Consider the following 20,862-nt stretch of genomic DNA (forward strand, 5'->3'; position numbering starts at 1 on the left):
GAACTTAAGCTAGAACAAGTTCATTTTAGGAAGTTTCCATGCTCTAAATGTTAACACTGAATACCACTGGCTAATTACCATGTGACATCAGGAACTGGATCTCCTACAATTGTAACAGTAAGAACTGCTTCCTCATTCTTCTTCACAGCCACATTGGCCAGTGGTACGCTCACTTTTGGACTTCTGAATTCATGAACAGCTGGAATATGAATGAAGCATTTATAATTTAAAATACACACAGAACATATACACAAAGGTTTTTTGCAACTCACCAAAGTTATTGCCAAATAAACTAAAAAGTTCAAATGCTCACTCAATTATTATACTGACAAAGGGAACACTATTTAGTTATTGCTCGTACAAAAATATGTAAGAGAAGATAACAGTCCCGTAGCCAGGCCGAGACCGGGGGGGGGGGGCTGAACCCCCCTGGCACTGCCATCAACCCCCTTAATATTAAGTGAAACTATTTTATATAATTTGTATGCAGTGAAGAGTAAAAATTCAGAGAGCAGATATTATTTTGCTCACAACTTGGTGAAAGATAAATTCACAGAATATGAACAGCAGCCATTACATTTGTTCATGTTGTTTATGAGCCAAAGTATAAGTAGCGGAAAGTATTTAGGAGATTCTCTAGACTTTAGAAAGTTCATTCATAGGGGAGCTTCTGGGGTGTAAGGAGTGAACTTTCACATAGTACACCCAAAAGAGAGGTGCATAGTACACCCCGGACTGCATTTTGCAGACTAACAAGGCTCTGGTGACTGGCCCTATGGCCAGTATTATTCTGTGTGTTGTCCTTTGTTTTGTCCTTACATGTGCTGAGTGCCCCTTTACAGCTTCAGTTTTTAACAGGTCAGAATATTTTAATATTTTAGTTACATGACACAACAATGATGTTATTTTAGTTATAGCAAGGGGCTGGTCCCGTATAATGTGACAGGTGCAAAATAGCCTAAGTGCTGGCGCACCCAAACTTTGAAATTCAAATTCAGATAGGGGAGCTTCTTTATCTGTACCTTTGCTGCCTCCAGTTTAGACAGAAATCTATGACTCTGACGTCATCATCCACATTCCTTCCACATCTGCCTCAAAGTTTTGGGAACAATGGGAGTTTTATTGCTCCGGCCAGGCTGGTTGTACCGTAAGCTCTATTATTGAATATTGTGCATTCTTTATTGTATGATATAAATATCTGTATCATCAAAAGTAGGATGGGGTGTACTGGGGTGTGTAGTAAGTGATGACATCAATAGCAGTCAATTAACACTTCAAGAGATGTTTTCTGTATAGAGACAAACTGTAGTATTTGTATGATATTTCTAAATTGTATATTAACTTAAGGAGCCACCCCCTACACACACACATAATTTACCTTCATTTAATACTGTTAAACTTTTAAAAAATAGACCTGGTTTACAAAGCCTCCCCTGATAACCCGTGAGCCCCCCCCCCCTGGAGATCAATTCTAGTTATGGACCTGGAAGATAACATATGAAATTTGCATTACATTTACAGTTTGCACAGTGATAATGCTACATAATAATTTTCTTCTAATGAAAAGCAAATTCTATATTATTAAAATATGCTAATTATGCACAATGACAACACAACTCAAAGCTATAAACCAAAGACATGTTTCTAAGAAACAAATAGACATTATACTGTATTTAAATCAATGGCTAGCATTTGAAGAGTATTTTAAAAAAAGAAGACAACACATTTTTAAAGTGCTCTTAGCATCACAAGGAAGTAAGAGAATGTATTTCCCAGTGAAATTCTATCACCATTCTATGGTGCATCCTATGTTAGGAATATTTATTATTATTATTATTTATTATTATCTCAATAGGGTTACAATGATAATAATAATTAATAATGAATTAATTGATACAGATTATTGAAAAAAATGATTCTTAATAATTAAAAAATATAACAGTCATTTTTACTTATCTAGGACTTCTGTAAATAGACTATTTAACTTGTGTCCACACAAGGTAATGATTAAAATTTCATTTTCAGTACATGCTGATAATTTTTCAAAGACAAATTAGAGTTTTTGTTTATATACTTTATGCACAGATAGCACAATCGGGACTGAACCTACTGTTTAAAGTGGGATCCAAACTACTATGTGCCTCCACTGGGTATACAACCTGGGATCCCTTGATTACGAGGTGATGACGTTACCACTATATCACCAGGGAGGCCTTTGAAGTCAAGAATCCCTAGTTTTGCACAGTCAGAGTATCCTACGAATTATGCAAAGTGTGCAATTTTAATTAATTCTGAGTCAATAAATTGTACAAAAATAATAGCTACTTTAATATTCTGATTATCTTAAATGAAATGTGAATTTATGAATATTTTCAAGCTCTGGAAGATTGAAAAATGGAATAATGATATGGAAAGTACATTTTTGTTATATTTATATTATTCTGATAAACTTTAAATTGTTACAGTGTTAAGCCTAGCTTACCGAGGGGAGGGGGGAGCTGTCAGGACTACCACCTCTGTTTTTTAGATTTTTCAACCTGTGAAAATTTTTATGAAAAATTAAAAATAAATTGCATTGTTCCCCAGGGTGTTTCCAATATTTCTGTATTACTTTTGTTCATAACAACATAAATGTAATGCATAGGAGGCAAAATGCACTTGGTGGGCCTATCAGGCACCATCTTTGAATGCATCTCATTCGAGACACTCCTGCCAGTGACTGTGTACAATTGGTAACTTTTGTAATTATTATAATTAATAAACAACTGCACCTACGAGGGCTAGTTTTTTTTTTTTCAACCTCCGATATGGCGTAAAATCAAAACCACACTGAATAGCAAATTGGGTTTATTGACATAATTTACGTACACGAATAATCTACTTTTCAATGTAATCACCAATAAGATTCAGACATTTATCGAACTGATGCACCAGCTTTCCAATACCCTCTGCAAAAAAGGTGCCGCCTGTCTGTTGAGCCAGGTCTGCAGGGTGTCCTGACTCTTCTCATTGGTGTGGAAGTGCCATCCTCCCAACCACTTCTTCATCGCCGGGAAAAGGTGGATGTCACTCGGTGCTAGATCTAGGATGTAGGGCCGGTGATTAAACACTTCCTAGTGGAATCGTTGAAGAAGGTCTTGAGTTTGACGCAGCAACATGTGGTCGGGGATTGTCATGAAGCAAGACAATGAAGACATCATGCCTCTCCGTTTGTTCTGGATGGCTCTGTGTAGTCTGCGCAATGTCTCACAGTATAAAGCTGCATTTATTGTGATCCCAACTCCATAAAGTCAACCAACCAGTAACACACCTCGCACTTGGCGAGAGACCCGATTGTAGCAAACATCTCTATGCGTCTGTCGCTCAGCTTCAACTGAAGCGTTGACCTTGGCAGTGGTGGTGTTAATGGCAAGGGGGATGCCAATCATGCTGCCTGATGCCCCACTTCCAAGCGCTTCATGGGCCACCTGGTGGCGCCATCGGAGGTTGAAAAAAAATAACCCTCGTATATAAACAAAGAAGCATTAATCAAAAATTATTATGCCTTTTGTGAGTGTTAGTGAATGGTAAATAAATGTGTGCGGAACTCGCAATAATTGGTTATTATTTTTTATTAATGATGGTAATTTTTGTAACTATTATAATTAATAAATAACTGCACATATATAATGAACAAAGGAATCAGTAATTCAAGAACAAAATGGTTTCCTGAATTTTAGTGATAACAAGAGTGTGGGCCTGTGAGGACTTCCCCTCAGGAAAGTAAGTTTCTCGTATGGTACAGGTAAGCTAGTGTTAAGTTCAGATTTTCAGAAACCAATAAGAATGAATATCAGTCAAGTTTATAAGCTCAGTTCTAATTGAATAATTACTTTTTTATTAAGAAGAAAATACTTACGGTTCATTGATAGTTTAGCTTGTTGGGTCTTCTCACCTAGTCTGTTCTTAATTTTCACCTGGTAAGTTGCTGCATCCTCCAATTGGGAATTAGTAATTTCCATTTTGTAAATCTCACCAGAATCACTTATCTTTATTCTGTCACCAGACTTCAGTTCTTTGCCATCTTTGTACCTGGAAAGACAATCACATATTCACAAAGAACATCCACTTAGGAACATCTCTTTGCAACCGCAATCGAACATAACATACTTTTCACACAAAATAAAGCAGAACATACTTATTTTAAAATGTAAGTATATGTACCATAATGGTTTCCTATTTATTCTAGTTTTAGTATGCCAGGTTTTTCTTACATTTGCAATGCATATACAGTAGAGCATCGATTATCCGAACGTCGGTCAACCGAATGACCGCTTAACCGAACTGTGTACTCGCTCACTTTCAGATATCTGTAATGAAAAAAGTACGTGACTTAGCTGCTCGTAAGCGTGTAGGCTTGCTTAGACAGACCAAAATAAAGGATTTTTTTAAACGTTAATTTTGTGTACTGTGTGTATTGTTCATGCAAAATGCGTATGTAATATGTACATATTTTTGTTTAAAAAACTGTACCACATACTATATATTCCTACTAAAGTTGCCTTTGTACGTTACTTTGTAATACATACTTAAAGAGATGCCTGTTTTTATGAATAAATTTACTGTACAGTACTTCTTTTTGGCAAATAAACATGTACAGTTCGATTATCCGAACAAACCAGTTTTCCGAACACCCATGTCCCCCAATTACTTCGGATAATCGACGCTCTACTGTAATGTAATAATAAATTTATTAATTATTTGATTATAATAATTAATAAATAATAAATATTTGTAAGTTTCCTAAAATTTGGTATTAATTTTGATTAATACACATATTTTCTTACATTTAATCACATGGTGAGGAGTACATAAGGTTCACAGATTACTGTTGCCATCAATATCACATCTTAGTCTCTCACAATTAACAATTTGGTAATTTAAGACTAAGAAGTAAAAATGCCAAGTTTATGGAAAGAAGTAATAAAAAATAAATGTAATAAAAATAAATATGAAAGATGTGAACAAATCACAACATTTTAAAAGTAGAACTGTGATCTGATTCTCCTGGACATCTTTCTACTTGATACAATTGCCTTCTATGTTCAACGTGATTCAAGACATTGTTAGATTATTTATAGAATAGTTGCTACAAGGGCTATTCAGAAATCAACTTCTGATTAGCTGATTAAAAAGCAGAGAAAAATATGTTAAGTACAAAAATTTCTTAGCTACTGATATACCTCCACATGGCCACCAAACAACCCACTACCAGGCTCTTGTACTGCAGTACAAACGCTTGCAGTACTTCATCAAAGAGCCGACCCTGTGCTGGAGGGGTTATCACATCATGCTATGATGCCAAGGGTTCCGGGTTTGAATCCTGGCCTGGACATGGGTGTTCTTTGTGAGTGTCTCTTTATCAATTTCATCATATTATCACTCATCGCCATCTTTGCAATTAGCCAAAAGTGGCAGAAAAGTGAAGTAAAATAAACTAAATCAATCAATTAACCTTCATGAAAGAACAGTGCAACCAGTTGTTGACTCCACCATCCATAAGGTCCTCATTTATTTCAAAATTCTAATTAGACAGACCAAGTCAGTGCCAAGTCTGCTGGGCTGTAGGAGGAGTGTTTAAAAATCTCCCATGTCTCCAAGTTCATCAGGCATAATTGAATGTCATCCATGACCCTTTGTATGACCAGCCCTGAACTTTCTGCACAAATTCCTCACAGCACTACCATAACACAATCAACAATGAATCTCAGAGGAATTGACTTTTCCTGTCTACAAGAAACAAATTGCAGCATGCACCTTACAGTTGAAAGAGAGTAATGATGGGCAATTTTTACCAACAGCTGCTGCTCATACATCGCTGAAGAAAATTGAGAATGGGCTGTTGTGTAGTGATGATTTTTGAATAGCCCTCGTATATAGCTGTACATGAAATAAACATAAGCACTCACCAAGTAGCTTCTGGGCGTGGAATACCACTGGCTTCAACCTGGAATGTTGTTCCTAGAGACTCATAAATGATACTATCTGCCATTTCAATCTTCGTGATAACAGGGATAGCTGAAGGATAATAATTTAATTTATTAGAAAAACAAATCAAGTTTTACTCTCTAAAATAATGACAATTATTATTTGCTTTCCTGTGCACACATAGGCAATTTAATTCTTTATCATATGTGTAAGCACCATAATTAAATTTCTAGTGCACCATTTAGGGGAAAATGAATGGTTTGAAAACTGATAATTCACAACTGAATCAAGAAATGAAAATTATCATTTAAATGTAGTTGCATTTTTCTCTTTTATATAAATTACATATGTGCCTGAGAGGTAAGGACTTGAATAACATTAGTTTGCTGATTCTATTTTCATGTATATACTAAATTATACTATAACTATTATTTTGTGTTGACATATTCTAAGCTACATTGAAAATGCAATGAACAACTTATTTCAGAGCTGGTGAATGTCATTGGCTCATTATGATGGTGTCAAGAGACCACTAAAATCTGAATGTAGTATAAGACTCAATGTATTATGCTATTGAAAAATATGTTACAAGCTACCTGTTTACTAGATTTATGGGAAACTATTTTTTGGTATTTAATTATGCATCAAGGTAGCAGTTTGCAGTGAACAAGATATTAATTTTTCAAGAAATAATAAATGCAATGAAATGTTCATGTATGCATAACACATACTTATTTTATCTGCAGATCTGATTTATTATCTACCTTGGGAAGTTAAAACTTAAAAAGAAGTAGCATCCACCTGAAAAGCGCAAGATACTTATTGGGGCTGCATCAGAATTTGCCAATAAAAGCATAATAATAAGCATCCATTCTAGAACCATTCTTGATCTTGTGTACAACTGCGTCTTGGCATTGATGATCATGCAGCAATAACAATAATTAAGATTTTTCTAATTGTCATATATAGCTTGAAAGTAGGGATGGAACATAAACAAAAATTCTCCAAAACCCCTTCCCTGCAGCTACTTTGAAGGGAAGTGCAACCAAAAAGATATAATCTATATATAGATGCAATCGCAAATTCATTTCATCGTAAATAATGCAAAAACTAACTATAAAAAGACTTGCAGCAAAATAAAGCTAAGTATAACAATCATATTTAGATTCTGCTGCAAATAAAGGTCAAAAGGTAAGGTTCCCCCTGCATACAGCACCATGCCACATTTAAAGTATGTGGGAGTAGGACCTCACACCCCCCCTACATATTCTCGATCTCGGCCATTTTGGAGGTGATACGATCAGAACCATGTTGCAGTCACCTTTACCCTCCAGGGTTGCCCCCAGGTACCCATTGATTTGAGGCTGGGTGAGCCCCAGAGCTGCTTTATGCAGGGACTAGGCCAGTAAAATTCTGACTTTAGAACACCCATCCCAGGAATTGAAACCGGGTCTCCGTCACGGCTGTCAGACATCCTACCAAATAGACCACCGTGGCTCTAATACCATATTGCAAGAAAATATTTTTCAGGAACTGCCAAAGCATAAACAGTGGATTGTTTGATTGCCAATAGCCCACATATAGACTAATAATAGCACGAAAAAGTGGTGTATAAAAAATGACTTGCTGCAATACAAGAACCGTTAATTTTTAAATACTGTCTATACACAGATGCTCCACAAAAAAAGGCCCAATTTTAGAGAGTCTCTGTATAGCTCTGCCGCAGTTAATGGGTTAATTGAGGAAGCTAGTCTCATTCTCAATTTTGATTGATTGATTTAGTTTATCTTACTTTGGGTTTTGTGCCTCGTGGCTAATTTGCGAAGATGGGGATGAGTGATGAAATTGATGAACGGATATTCACAAACAACCAAGCCCGAGTGGGATTCGAATCCGGTACCCTTGGCATCGCAGCACGATGTGCTAACCACTCGGCCACAGGGTCCGGCCCTCATTCTTAGTCTTTGAGTTTCGAATGGAATACAAACATGGAAAGAATAGACTTATTCAAAGAAAATAAAAATGTTAAGTGTGTGCACATTAAACAACACAAATAGAAATTATTTTTAAATTATAATTTCAACTAGCCCTTCTCCCTTAAGTAATAACCATAGTCAAGCAATTATGACTTAGGCAACATTTGCATATACTACATGTGAAATAAAGCTTTGAATAGCCACAGACTCGTTTAATTTTAATCTCAATTTTGAATGGCTGTGTGTATGCACGGATACGTTTTACACCTTCCACCTCCATTGAACATCACAGACAAAACAATATGCTTTTAATGGAAGTTTCTTACACAATGAACATTACATATACTGTTTAAGGATACCATTTACAAGCTCTGGTTATTCTTACATATTTTTACATACTGAAATTTCGTCACTTACCAGTGGTAGAAGATAAAGATGAATGCACGTCCCTGAGAATCCACCAAAGATAAAGCATTAAAACATGCATCTACAAAGCACAAAGAACTCCAAAGTAATAAATAATACTTACTGTAGCTGTTATGAAAATGAACATAAGCATTGAAGTGTGGTGGATAATTGTAGAAATGTAGTGTAATTTCATGTAAAGTGTGCAAACAAATGTTTAAATGAGCAGAGTTATGAAGTTATGCATGTGTTGAAAGTGACAAACATTAAAAACATCTTGCATTTTCACAAAAATACACATTTTTACATTAGTACAAAGAAACTTATATTCTCTTATTATTAATAAATTCATGCTTCTTAAACTACTCTATTTCTGCTACTTTGAAACACTGAAAATATTTTTATTACCATCACATGTACTATTATATTTGAACATTGTTACATCGTTTATTTATTTTTATTTTCTTTGTGACAGAAAATATTACACATATACCAGTCAAATTACATAATGGTGAAATATTTGCAAATATTTCTACATTTTTTTTATTACAAAACATAAATTTAAATATCTGGCTGCATTCATTTCCTTCTCTACAATCACAAGAAAGGATTATGAACTCACTCTCTCCCATCATATTTGCAGTAAAGTCTTGTATTCTAGTGTGCACATATTTCTTCTGGTATTCTTCATAACAGTAAATGGAAATTTAATTGACATACTTTCTCAAAGAATTCAATCCAAACCTGAATATTATATATTTCTACAGATAATGTGTCCAGCATTTTATAATTTTATTATAATATAATTAAAAACTCTTGACTATCAATGGGCAGTGTTCAGGTTTCTCAGAGAAATTGGTACTTGAAATTTCAAACGTTTCCACAATTCACATGGCCAATATCCCAAGAAAATTGCTTCATCATTCATCATCAGCAGAAATAAAAGCATCAGAACCTAGGATGTTTCATCATTGACTTATCCAAAGTCACTGATGTTTCAAATTCTGAAAAGTAAACCTGCTTAGAATTCCTCTTTAAGCTTTAAGAAAAATCTTCCATTTTGCTTTTGTCTGGATATTTGTAACATTTTGTGACACTGTAAGACCTCTTCAATGAAACTGGCAATACTATACACAATATAATTTTACAAACTGTTTTTGCAAGGTGAAGCTCATGCGTACGAGTCATATTTTAAAATTTGTTACAGCTTTGTAAGCTATGTTTAAAATGCAAATCCATTGTCTTAATGTCATATTTTACAAAGTTCATGAATTTTTCCACTGGTTTGAAAAAATCATTATTCTCACTGGCTGGATTACAAATTCTAATTCTTCATAAATAATAATTTAATGAAAGAAACAATATCCACACACATGTACAGTGGTGAGCCTAGGAATATTAGGAGTCAGGAACATGACTGTAATCGGTACGTTATTTCTCCATTATTCATGCATCTGATGTTTTATTTATTTTAACAAAGCCAAAGAGGGAGATTACCATAGCCACACCAACACCAAGTGGTTACAATGGTTACCCACAGTTACTTTTAATTAATATATTATTTGTAATTTGTATGGCTCTTCTTGTCTATTAAAGCAGATGATAATTGACTTGAGAGCTGTTTATAACTGTCAGTTTCACCCATAACCCTTGTAGGCATAAAGATACATTATTTCTTGAAAGAAAAAAAATACTGTATCAGAAAGGAGTTCTTATTATCAACTATATGTTATATTAATACTAACCATTTTTAACCAATATATTCTTGAACATTTTCATACACAAAATGATACATGCCATTGTCAGACAGATGCAAGACCTTGACATTTGAGAGGGCAGCAATAGACATAGGGTGAACAAGTACCAAAGAAGAGGATACATGTAATTTTTGAAGAAGGCAGCACTTTATATACAGGGTGATTCAAAAGTCCCAGGCCACACTTTTTTCTCTGAAACAGATGTGATAATGGCAGATCCAACTTCAACTGGGTACATCGGTGTAAGGGGCCCATGTGTGAGGGTGCTTCTGGGACATGGCAGCCATCTTGAAGTCCGCCATATTGGATAGAGGTAAAAAAATTTAAATGGCAAAGGGGCCATGAGGGGTATCAAAACACATTAGAATTTTAGAATTATCCTGGAAATAACGCACAAATCAAAATTTTAACTTATTTTGTACCAGTATTGCATGGTGCATGGAAAATTCATTTTGCAATTAAATGACAGCTAATTTAATATTTCAGAGTGATTTGTTGCTGCACATAATTGGAGTGAAATACCTTAAATATCAATAACTTGAACAACTTTATAATCTTACAATTTCAAGCATCAGTAACGATTGGTTTGGGTATCTCCATTGGTACTGAATGAAAGTGATACCCTAGTAAAAATTATAAATATCAGACTTCTATTGAAATTATAGCATATCAATGTAGTACCAGAGTCTTGCTTAAAAATAGTTGTCATTTTCCATGCTGATTGGCATTGATAGTGGCTCATGCCAAGTTAAAATAGCAAAAAAAGCACTGATCATGTAACTTGTAGTTACTGTGCAATGAATGTAACAACATATATGATGGTACTGGACATCAAATATTAAGTACAAAAAGTAATAACAGCTACATAAAAGCCAGATAGTGTGCCGTTAATATCTCATGCATATTCATCACTGCAATTGCAATATACAGTATGAGGTAATACATACATGGATATTTCAGCAAGCATATAAGTAGAGAAACATAAGCTATGCACTTTATTAATGTATAAAAAAGCTTGCACTTTTCATGTTCTCATTGTGTCAAAGAAAAAAAACATTAAGGAATGTAAGCCAAATACAATTCTATCTAAGTAAACCATGATGAGTTTATGTAGTGAGCTGTCTTTTATGCAATGAAAACATTTATACAGTGATGGTAACTAGTTCAGCATTTCAAAGTAGTGCATTTGAAATGTGTAAATAATCAAAATATAAATATGCAAAGTAAGAAAACAATTAGTGGAAGCCAATGATTATCCCAGACAAAGCTGAATATATTTAGGTCAATATAATACACATTTTGTTCTCATTATTTACAGCACCAAAAGTAGAAAAAATAGTTTCCTGACACATTTAAATGCTTGGATGTAAGTAGCATTTGAAAAAAGAATATATTTTAAATGATATCGTAACGATAGACACTGGAAAAATAAAAATAATAAAAATAAAATAATTAACCAGTATGAAATTTCTCTGCATAAAAAAATCCCACAGATTTGAAAAACATTATTTAGAAGAAATGTATTTGTAATCCAGTCACTAATTTTTTATCAATGATGCTTAACTTAAAAACAACATTAACTGTGCAGTACAACCAATTAAATTAATATATTTACATTTATGTTGCCGACTACTAATTGCTTACAGAAATAATTTTGAAAAGTAAGATTATATTATACAAATTATTGCTTTGCACAATAAATGAATAATTTTCTCAGCTCAGAGTATATCTTCATGTGTATAAGTGTAGCTCTGTTTAGTTGTTAAATACAAGTTGAAATGAAATACCTCAACATTGATTGATTGATTTATTCACCTTTAGGGATTACAACAATCCATGATGAGATGATATGCATGGATAACTTGCATGTTCCTGAAACTTGAGTACTTTTGGAGGTAAAGGAGGGGTAGCAACAACAATTCTGTAAATGAATAATATTAATAATTCTTACTGGGCGATAAACATTATAAAAGGAAAACAAGAAAGGTAATTCTTAGCAGGTGGAATCTTTTCACAATGTTAACCCTCTCCGGACAGGAGATTTTCAGGTGCCAACTTTTCAAATATGCACTGATGTACTTTAAAAAAGTAGAAGGGAAACTGCTTATCATAGAGAGTTGAAGTTTGTTATGTTTACTCAGGGAGCGACAATTCTCTTGTGAGAAGTGAAACATTCTCATACCTCCTCCTGAGCTACTGGTCGAGTCAAACATAATTGCATTTGAATGAAGGTGGGGTTCCAAAATTTTACTTCCCATAGAAGTCCTAGCCATTCTGCCCCAAAATAAAAATAATATCTACAACACACATGGATATTTTTTGTGTAAATCTACACATTTTAAAAGCTCATGCTTTGAAATTCAAATCAATGTTGTTGTTTTTTAAATCAGCATTTGCAAAACCTACAATATACATATTGCATTGAAATTGAAGTGTAATATACATCCAGATGTATGTAAATGAAAAATAAAATAAATGAAATTATCAGGAGTTATTCCAGAAAAATGATGAAAAATTTAGTCATGTGCTACTGGCTCCGAAAGGGACAGCTGATGTATGAGGCTTACAGGCCAGTCCGGTTGGGACCAGCTGGCATTTAAAGATTAAAAACTTTAATTTTGGTTATTTAATGCAGATTTAGATTATATCATAATTTAATTTTTTATACTACACAAAAACTTTACAGCATGAATAAAAATACATGTATGCTTTAAAAAAAGTATAGTAACTAATATAAGCATAAATCTTTTATCCTTTGTCTGTGAAAACCAGAGAAGAATTAGAAAAATTAACCAATTGACCTATTTTTCTTAGACAAATAAGCCAATTCATGGATATTAGAATTATAGCTTGCTTAATATTATATCACCTGAAGCAGTTTTCTTACAAGAGATTTCAGTTTAAGCAAGATAAGTGGAGAGATAAACATTTTTCTTTTAGTGAGCTGGGGAAGAGGTGAAAGGAATCCCCTTACCTTCCTGTTTTCTTTCATCTTCTTTCTCCAGAATTTCACCTAACAAGCTCCTTTGTTTCTGTACACGGCGTAACAGTGCCAACATTTCATCGTCCATTTCTTCATCCAAATCAGAGATTTTTTCTCCCTTTTGCATTTTTGGCTCCATGATTCCATTCATAACAGGCTTGGAGGACAACTGCTGACTGTCTATAATTTCCACAGTGCACTTCTTTATTTCACTTATGTCGTTTGCTGCAACTTGCGGAGATGGAAGATCTGTTGGAAGAGCACGAGACTCCTCCATGCTCACACCCCTCGACAAACTCTCTAAGCTTCCTCTCTTTGCAGATGCCATTTCTGCATCTGTTCCTGCACCCACGCTGGTCTCAGACTCGGAAAGAGAGACGATCGATACCTGATGCTGCACAGGCATGTGATCTACATCACTTCCTTCGGGCTCTTCGATCACAACGTTACAAGGTTCCGGAGGATCCACGAGTTGATATCCCCACTCTTGAGAACTGACCTCGCTTGATTTCTCCTCTCGTGTGTAGGCTTTTGGTCCTGTAGGCGACTCTGTAGCAGACATATTTATGCATGAAAACTCTTACAGTACACAAGTTAAAATGTCAACAGTAGATGCAGAAGTTCTATAGTTAAGTAGGCCGATTGATTATCTACAAAATAGCCATTAATATTACTCTCTAGTGAGCAATTAAGTTTGCTGAATACTTTTGTTAATACTATAGATGCAAAGAGATGAATATCTGTAATGTGAAAGACAATCTAAGAGATCAAATTTCAGCTTCAAATCCTTAATACTATGACTGGTGCATCTGACACTGGTGCAATCTATATCAAATAAATATATTTCTTGTGCTGTAATCTATTTTTGGTATTTGGTACTTTAGCAAGGATCTGATAACATGCATGATTCCACTTTCATATATCATGAAAGGCACAATAATCAGAAGCACAAAATATTTCTGATACATTTAAGTCGTAAATATACTGATTGAATTAATATAGTCTAACTATGAAAAGCCTGAATAAAAAACAAAAGAATGCTTTGTCTTAATTTGGCTTGTACTTTCATACAAAAATCATGTATTGGAATCCAGTGATATTTGCTATTATCCTTTCATCCATTGTATCAGTATCACCATATCACCATACAACCATTTTAGAGGTAACAATATTATGATTTCAGTATTTGTAATCAAATTGATAAACATGATTTTTCCTCATGTGTGTCTGCTCTCCTATTTCAGGATATATTTACAAATAGCCTGTAATTTAGTGCAAAATCCCACCATTTTGTTATTATTTCATTACAGAGGTATAATTCATTTGATTTAATTTTGAAAAATAAATATCTATATATATATATATATATATATATATATATATATATATATATTCACAGTTTCTTTTTCAAAGCTTAACAATTTTATGTAAGATGAGAGATGGCAGGAGAAAAAAATAGTGGGGAGGGAATGTTTTCAGAAAGGCAGTCATATTAAATATGCCTCTAGGTACGACACAAAAATGCATATTAGAGAGCACTTGTTTTTGTAATTTTTCTTTTGGGGGAGTATTCGCCATTCTATTGATACAAAAAGTTTTGTAAGTTTGATTGGGTAATCAGAACTGGACCTACAGTTTAAATAGGGATCTGAACCACTGTGCAATGTGCCTCCAATGTGGATGGCAAATGGACCCCCTGGTTACAAGATAACAGCATTGCCACTCCATCAGGAAGGCTCGTCGGATCAGTAGAATAGTGGTAACTTTTATATATAGCAGTAAAATTTCCATATCAGCCCATCTCTAATACAAATATTGCATTGCTAAACTATTATCCTTAGTGGCATACAAGAACGAGTGTGTACTAATAGCAAATACTAATCATAGCTAAATGGAGATTTATAATCAGCTTCAGAGTCAAAGGTCAGTTCTCTCTCTGACTTGGTTTCACTGTTTGTAGTTTTGAAGTGCGTTAAGAATATTACTGTATTTTCATTAACCCCAGGATTTTATTTTCAAGCTGTAATTTAATTTTTCGAAAATACATAATTAGACTTTTTGTTCTCTGAGGTTGTCTTTCTAAACAAAATACATTACTATGCTGCTTGCCCTTAGCCTGGACTCTACATACCTCTATATTCTGTTTCGCTGATATCTTTAGCCACAGACACCTGATGTGAGGCCACAATCTTCACATCTGTCCCATCTTCAATGTACGTGATGGTCTGTGTTTCAATGTGGACCGATTTCGATTGACTTTCCCAAACTCCCTCAGCCCCCCTCATCGGTTTCTCTAGCAACATTATGTTGACATTCGCATGTTGATCTTCAAGAGAATGTTCGATTAGATTCCTATCATTACCTTCTGCTGCATCAGCCTGAGATGGCTTGGGAGTTAAGTCTTCTTCCTGTGCCTTCTTTGCATCATCCGGAACATTACTTTCTTCTACTGTGATGGTTTCTTTCGTTCCCACCTTCTTTTTCTTATCATCATCATCATCATCCTTTGCTTCAACCTTTTCGACCTTCTCTTCTTTTTTCTCTATCTGTTCTTCTTCTTCTTTCTGTGTCTCTTCCTCATTTGTTTTATCCTCTGTTTGTGTTGCAGCTACAGTAAGAAACAGCTATTAATGTTCTCTGTAAATATCACTGTACATGTAATATGTGTAATTGTGTATTGTAAATTCCCAGAAATGTTTTCGACTGAGACTTTTTGAAAATAACTTGAAAAGAAGCACTTCCACACACACTCAAACTTTAACAACATGCTTTCCATAGCAGAGGGAAATGGATAAGGTGCTACTTAGCACAAAAACAAAACATTATGCAGGAAAAATTGGTTGCATATGTAAAGAAAATCATCTGATAGGATTTTTCAACACAAAAAGGAAAAACAATTGTTTTTGCTTAGCATCATCCCCCAATGGTCCTTACACTCTGCAAACAACCTTCTTCCTTATTTTGATTCAATAATAAATTGATATTAATCGTAATTATCTTTTTCTTTATAAATTCATAATTTCATATGTTCGAGGAAACTTCATATCAAAACACAATAACTTTCAAATCTTGTTTTGTCTCTATTTCATATAAATTGAAATTGATGTAAGTTCATGACATTCAAGACAAGAAGGAAGAAATGGTAAAGTTCTTGGTACACCATACAGGAACTAGAATACTTTCCAAAAATGGCTGTCACTCTGCCTCTTTTCACATAGAAATGTATTTCATGATCATAATGTAGGGGACACTTACTTAACTCACATCAACAGTTTTGTTAATTCTTTTGTCCATGTGGAAATACATAATGTATCAGATAATGAAGACTGTATGGATTACTCGATTTGAAATATGCCACTAGTTGAGACTGGAAATTATTTTAAAATACCGTGATTTTGGTACAAAAGCCAAAAATTTAAATTTAGACAGTGAATTCAAATCTCACTGGATTTACATATAATTTTGCTTTTCTGATTTGAACATCTGACCCTGATATGAATGTGAATACCTAGGGTTACCAGACATTCGGTTTTTCCCGGACATGTCCTACATTTTAGCCTTATGTCCGGCATCCGGGAGGAATTTGAAAAATATCATAAATGTCCTACATTTTGAGCATCACATAATACATAATATTAATTAGCAAAATGCGTGTTTCAGTTAAACACAGAGAAAAAAGCTGCGCTTCCAAACTCAATACTAAAATTTATTTTGATGCAGTATTTGTCTTTGTTTCTGTGGATGCTATTACATTTTTGGGGTCACATTGTGATGATGTCACTGCGCAGTGACTGAGTGGAATTTCTTGCTTCAGTGTTTATACTGATGAAACAAGGTGTTTCCCATGCTTATTCAATATTTTGATTGTAAAGCAGCGGATATAGAGAACACAGTTATTGAACTAGAAACTACCCTAGATGAACCTTCTGAAACCATTTAAAATTACTATAATTGCAGAATATTTCTTTGCCATTCCAGGTCATAATGAGAAAGTACTTTCATTACCATCAGCACAACGGAGTCAAGAGATTTTTTTTTTTCAAATAGTCTGTAAAACGTTTGGTACTGGGGTTCACTATAATTTCAAAGAGTTTGATTGTTCAGTCTCTCATAAATATATTTTGACTAAACCTGAAATTTTGATAAAAATTGGCTCCTCTGAGAATTAGCAGTTAAAACAAGTAGTAAAATGTATTGTGTAGTATTGATTACAAGTTTGGAAATTTTGCATGTAAGAACTCATTACGAAATACCAGGTGTGCCAGTTAATAATTCTTAAATTCGTCACTGGATGGCGCAGGAAGCAAGGGTTGGTGCACAGTCTCAACTGTTACGTGAGTGTGTTGCCAGGACAGTACCTGTCAAAATGCCGTGGATGTGCAACCGAGTGCGAGTGATCGTGATATTGGGTTTGTGTGGGAAACATGTTGACCTTCAAACCAAATAAGGAGCATGTGCAGCACGTCCTGCTTTTCTTGTTCAATCAAAAGAAAAATGCGAGTGAAAGCCATCCTATCCTTGTGGAAACATATGGTGACAATGTCCTAATGCAAGATGCGTGTGTGCGTTGGTTTCGACGATTCAAAAGTGGTGATTTCGACTTGAAAGACAAAGATCGCCCAGGCCAGCTGAAAAAATTCCAAGACGCGAATTTCAAGCACTGTTGGATGAAGATGATAAGCAAACGCAACAACAACTGGCAGAGAAGTTAAATGTTGGTCGCCAAACCATATCTGATCGTCTTCATGCCATGGGAAAGATCCAGAAGGCAGGAAAATGGGTCCCACATCATCTGAACGACAGACAAATGGAAAAGTGAAAAACGGTGTGTGAAGAGTTGCTTTCTCGTCATGAAAGAAAGTCTTTCTTGCATCAGATAGTAACTGGGGACGAAAAATGGATCTACTTCAAGAACCCAAAATGCAAAAAGTCATGGGTTGACCCAACCTTCAACATCGACCGCAAAACCGAATCGCTTCGGAAGAAAGACAATGCTGTGCATTTGGTGGGATCAGAAGGGTGTGGTGTACTGTGAGCTTCTGAAAGCATGTGAAACAGTGAATGCCGTTCGCTACCGTCAATAACTCATCAATTTGAACCATGCATCGATCAAAAAGAGCCCAGATTGGGCGACAAGACACGGAAAAGTGATTTTGAAGTACGACAACTCCTCATAACACACAGCAAAAGGTGTCAGAGACACCATTTCTGCACTTGGCTGGGAATTCTTGCCTCACCCACCATACTCACCAGACTTAGCCCCTTCGGACTACCACTTGTTTTCATCGATCTCACTCACTTTCCCAGCAACACTTCAACAATTACGAAGATGTCAAACAATGGCTTACTGACTGAATCACCTCAAAATGTGAACGATTTTTCTGGAAGGGCATCCACAATTTGACGGACAGATGGGCACAGATGGCGCATACTTTGAATAAATCATTTGTTACCTTTCTCCCCAGATACACTTGATTTCTTTTGGATCAATTAAGAATTATTAACCGGAACGCCGGTACTTTTTTTTAGAAGCTGAAAAGTGCCAATTTTATATTACTTTCTAACATGTTCTGGAAATGTATTTTGTCCTACATTTTGACTAAAAGTCCTACATTTTGGGACATAATGTCCTACTTTTCCCTTGCAGCGATCTGGTAACCCTATGAATACCCTCATGACTTCCCCATAAGAATCTGAGTGTTGGTTTCAATTTTGTGAAATATTTTTAAGATCTGATAGGTACTTGAATGAAAACAGCTACAGTGGAACTCTGATTTTATGTTCTCAGATTTTACATTTTCTTGCATTATACATTCAATCTTGATGGTTCCAACATAGCAAAATGTTATAAAATTTTCCTCGATTTTGTATTTTCCCACATTTTAAGTTTTTTCAGCCGGGTCCCCTGAAAAATATGAAATTGAGGTTCCACTGCAGTTACATGTAGAAATTACTCGTACTTTTTATCCCATTTCAAATTTAGGGGCATGTTGATAACTTTACTTTGGTGCGAGATGTTCCTTGTTCATATTCCCAATGGGAACCCCCAAAATTTTGATGTTGACCTAGTTTTGTGAGCTACTTGAAAATAGGTGGTGGGTTCTAGTCTTGAGAGCCCTGACAACATATCACCCAACGAAAAACTGCCTGGCAGTTCCTGCACCCTCAGAGGGGTGTATAGTTTTTTTTGTTGATAACTTTAATTTTCTTCCTTCCGTCTTAAACATTTGTAATAAAACTATAATTTAATATCATAATTGTGTAGCATTGTTATGAAGTGATTATCTGATGATCTGATTAAGGAGGTGAAACATCTGTATGCTTGTCTGTGTATATATACATATAAACATATTATCATAGGATAGTAACATCACTGGCCTGAAAAGTAACATAGGAAATATGTGAATAATACAGGTAACACAAGGATAAAATCTTCATTTGTTGGAAAGAAATTACTCTTGCTACAGAGGAGGAGGAGAATGTCAAGAATGGAAATATATTCACATTGGGATTCGTCCAGCATCATCTTCACTGTTCCTGTGGTTTTTCTGGGAATGGGTGAAAAAAATCTGGAAAAGCACACAAAAGACCCAGCATGCTCAAAAAATAAAAAAATTCAATTCACAAAGTTCAAACTAATGCAGAATAATGAAGGGGAAAGAAGGTGGACATTTTTCAGATGAACATACTTCAGCTTCTGTACAGCAACACTTGGGGTTTCAAGGGGAAGAAAAATCCACAGCAAACCAAACACAATCTGTTCCTGGGGTGCTTACTTACAGCAGATGAACCTGCCATTCAGAAGAAGCAAATGTAATATCTGACACCTTTTCCTGCAAATTCCAAAATATATTAATCATAGTCACTAGTTTTTGAGATTTAACCACAAGTCAACCTGAAAGATTAGACATTTACCATTTTACTGCTGGCAAGTCAATTGATACCTGGTAATTTGCAAATTCAGAAGTATTCAGATGAGAGTGATAAATAACGTAGCCCAACTCGTGCAGAATTTTTATACATTTATAAAAACTAAAATCGTCGATGTAAAAAAACATTTCTGTAGTAACAGCCTCTTAATTCATGATACCTTAATTCAAAAGTAAAAAATTTCTTATGCCATATGCTGGCAACATACTAGTTAAAAACAAAAGACACAAACAGCACAATATGACACCTTAAAAGTTTCAACTCCACCTCGGATTCATCATCAGGGCTGATTGAGAGATGGTAAAGAAGACAAGGTTGTAGTTCCACTGACGGAGATCTTCCTTAGCCATTAATCTCAACTACCAAGAACTTACCAACACTGCATGACCACTATGACATCCTCCAGCAGCCACAGTGAGCAGCGTCATCAGAACTACAACCGTGTCTTCTTCGCCGTCTCTCAAACAGCTCTGATGACTACTCCAACACGGAGTCGAAAGCTTAGACAAACTTTTAAATTGTGTTATTGTGCTGTTTGTGTGTTTTGCGTTGTTTTAAACCCTAATTCAACCAATGACGTTTCAACTAAAGATTATAGGTTTGAGTTCTTCTCAACGCTTCATTTTTTCTCATCTAGTCATTCATCATCATCATTATTGTCATTAACCTGTAAGTAAACACTAGGAATAGACCGATATAAAATTTACCAGCACTGATAACCAATCTTCTACTCATCCAATACAAAAATTGCAAAAGTTCCTTGTGAATACGAATGGCTCATTATTAATTGATATAACCAGTTGACCAGTGGCGGCTCGTGGTGATCCAAAGTGGAGGGGCGATA

The 20,862-nt window shown here is 35.0% G+C and overlaps 1 protein-coding gene across 5 annotated transcripts in view; it reads right to left on the minus strand.

Annotated features, from left to right (window-relative positions):
* The window catches only part of Obsc (Obscurin), a 493,648-nt gene that overhangs the window by 78,369 nt on the left and 394,417 nt on the right, over positions 1 to 20,862 (minus strand). For 3 of the 5 annotated variants that reach the window (XM_083139413.1, XM_083139410.1, XM_083139409.1), the window contains 5 exons: positions 15,451 to 15,696; positions 13,080 to 13,637; positions 5,949 to 6,057; positions 3,899 to 4,071; positions 79 to 199 (listed from right to left, as the gene is read on the minus strand). In XM_083139413.1, coding sequence (XP_082995539.1) covers positions 79 to 199; positions 3,899 to 4,071; positions 5,949 to 6,057; positions 13,080 to 13,637; positions 15,451 to 15,696 — 1,207 coding nt within the window. The remainder of the gene's footprint in view (positions 1 to 78; positions 200 to 3,898; positions 4,072 to 5,948; positions 6,058 to 13,079; positions 13,638 to 15,450; positions 15,697 to 20,862) is intronic. The other 2 variants (XM_083139411.1, XM_083139412.1) reach the window with 2 other exon arrangements.

Source organism: Lepisma saccharinum, chromosome 17, assembly GCF_977018435.1.
Source record: "Lepisma saccharinum chromosome 17, izLepSacc3.1, whole genome shotgun sequence".
Classification (NCBI taxonomy): domain Eukaryota; kingdom Metazoa; phylum Arthropoda; class Insecta; order Zygentoma; family Lepismatidae; genus Lepisma; species Lepisma saccharinum.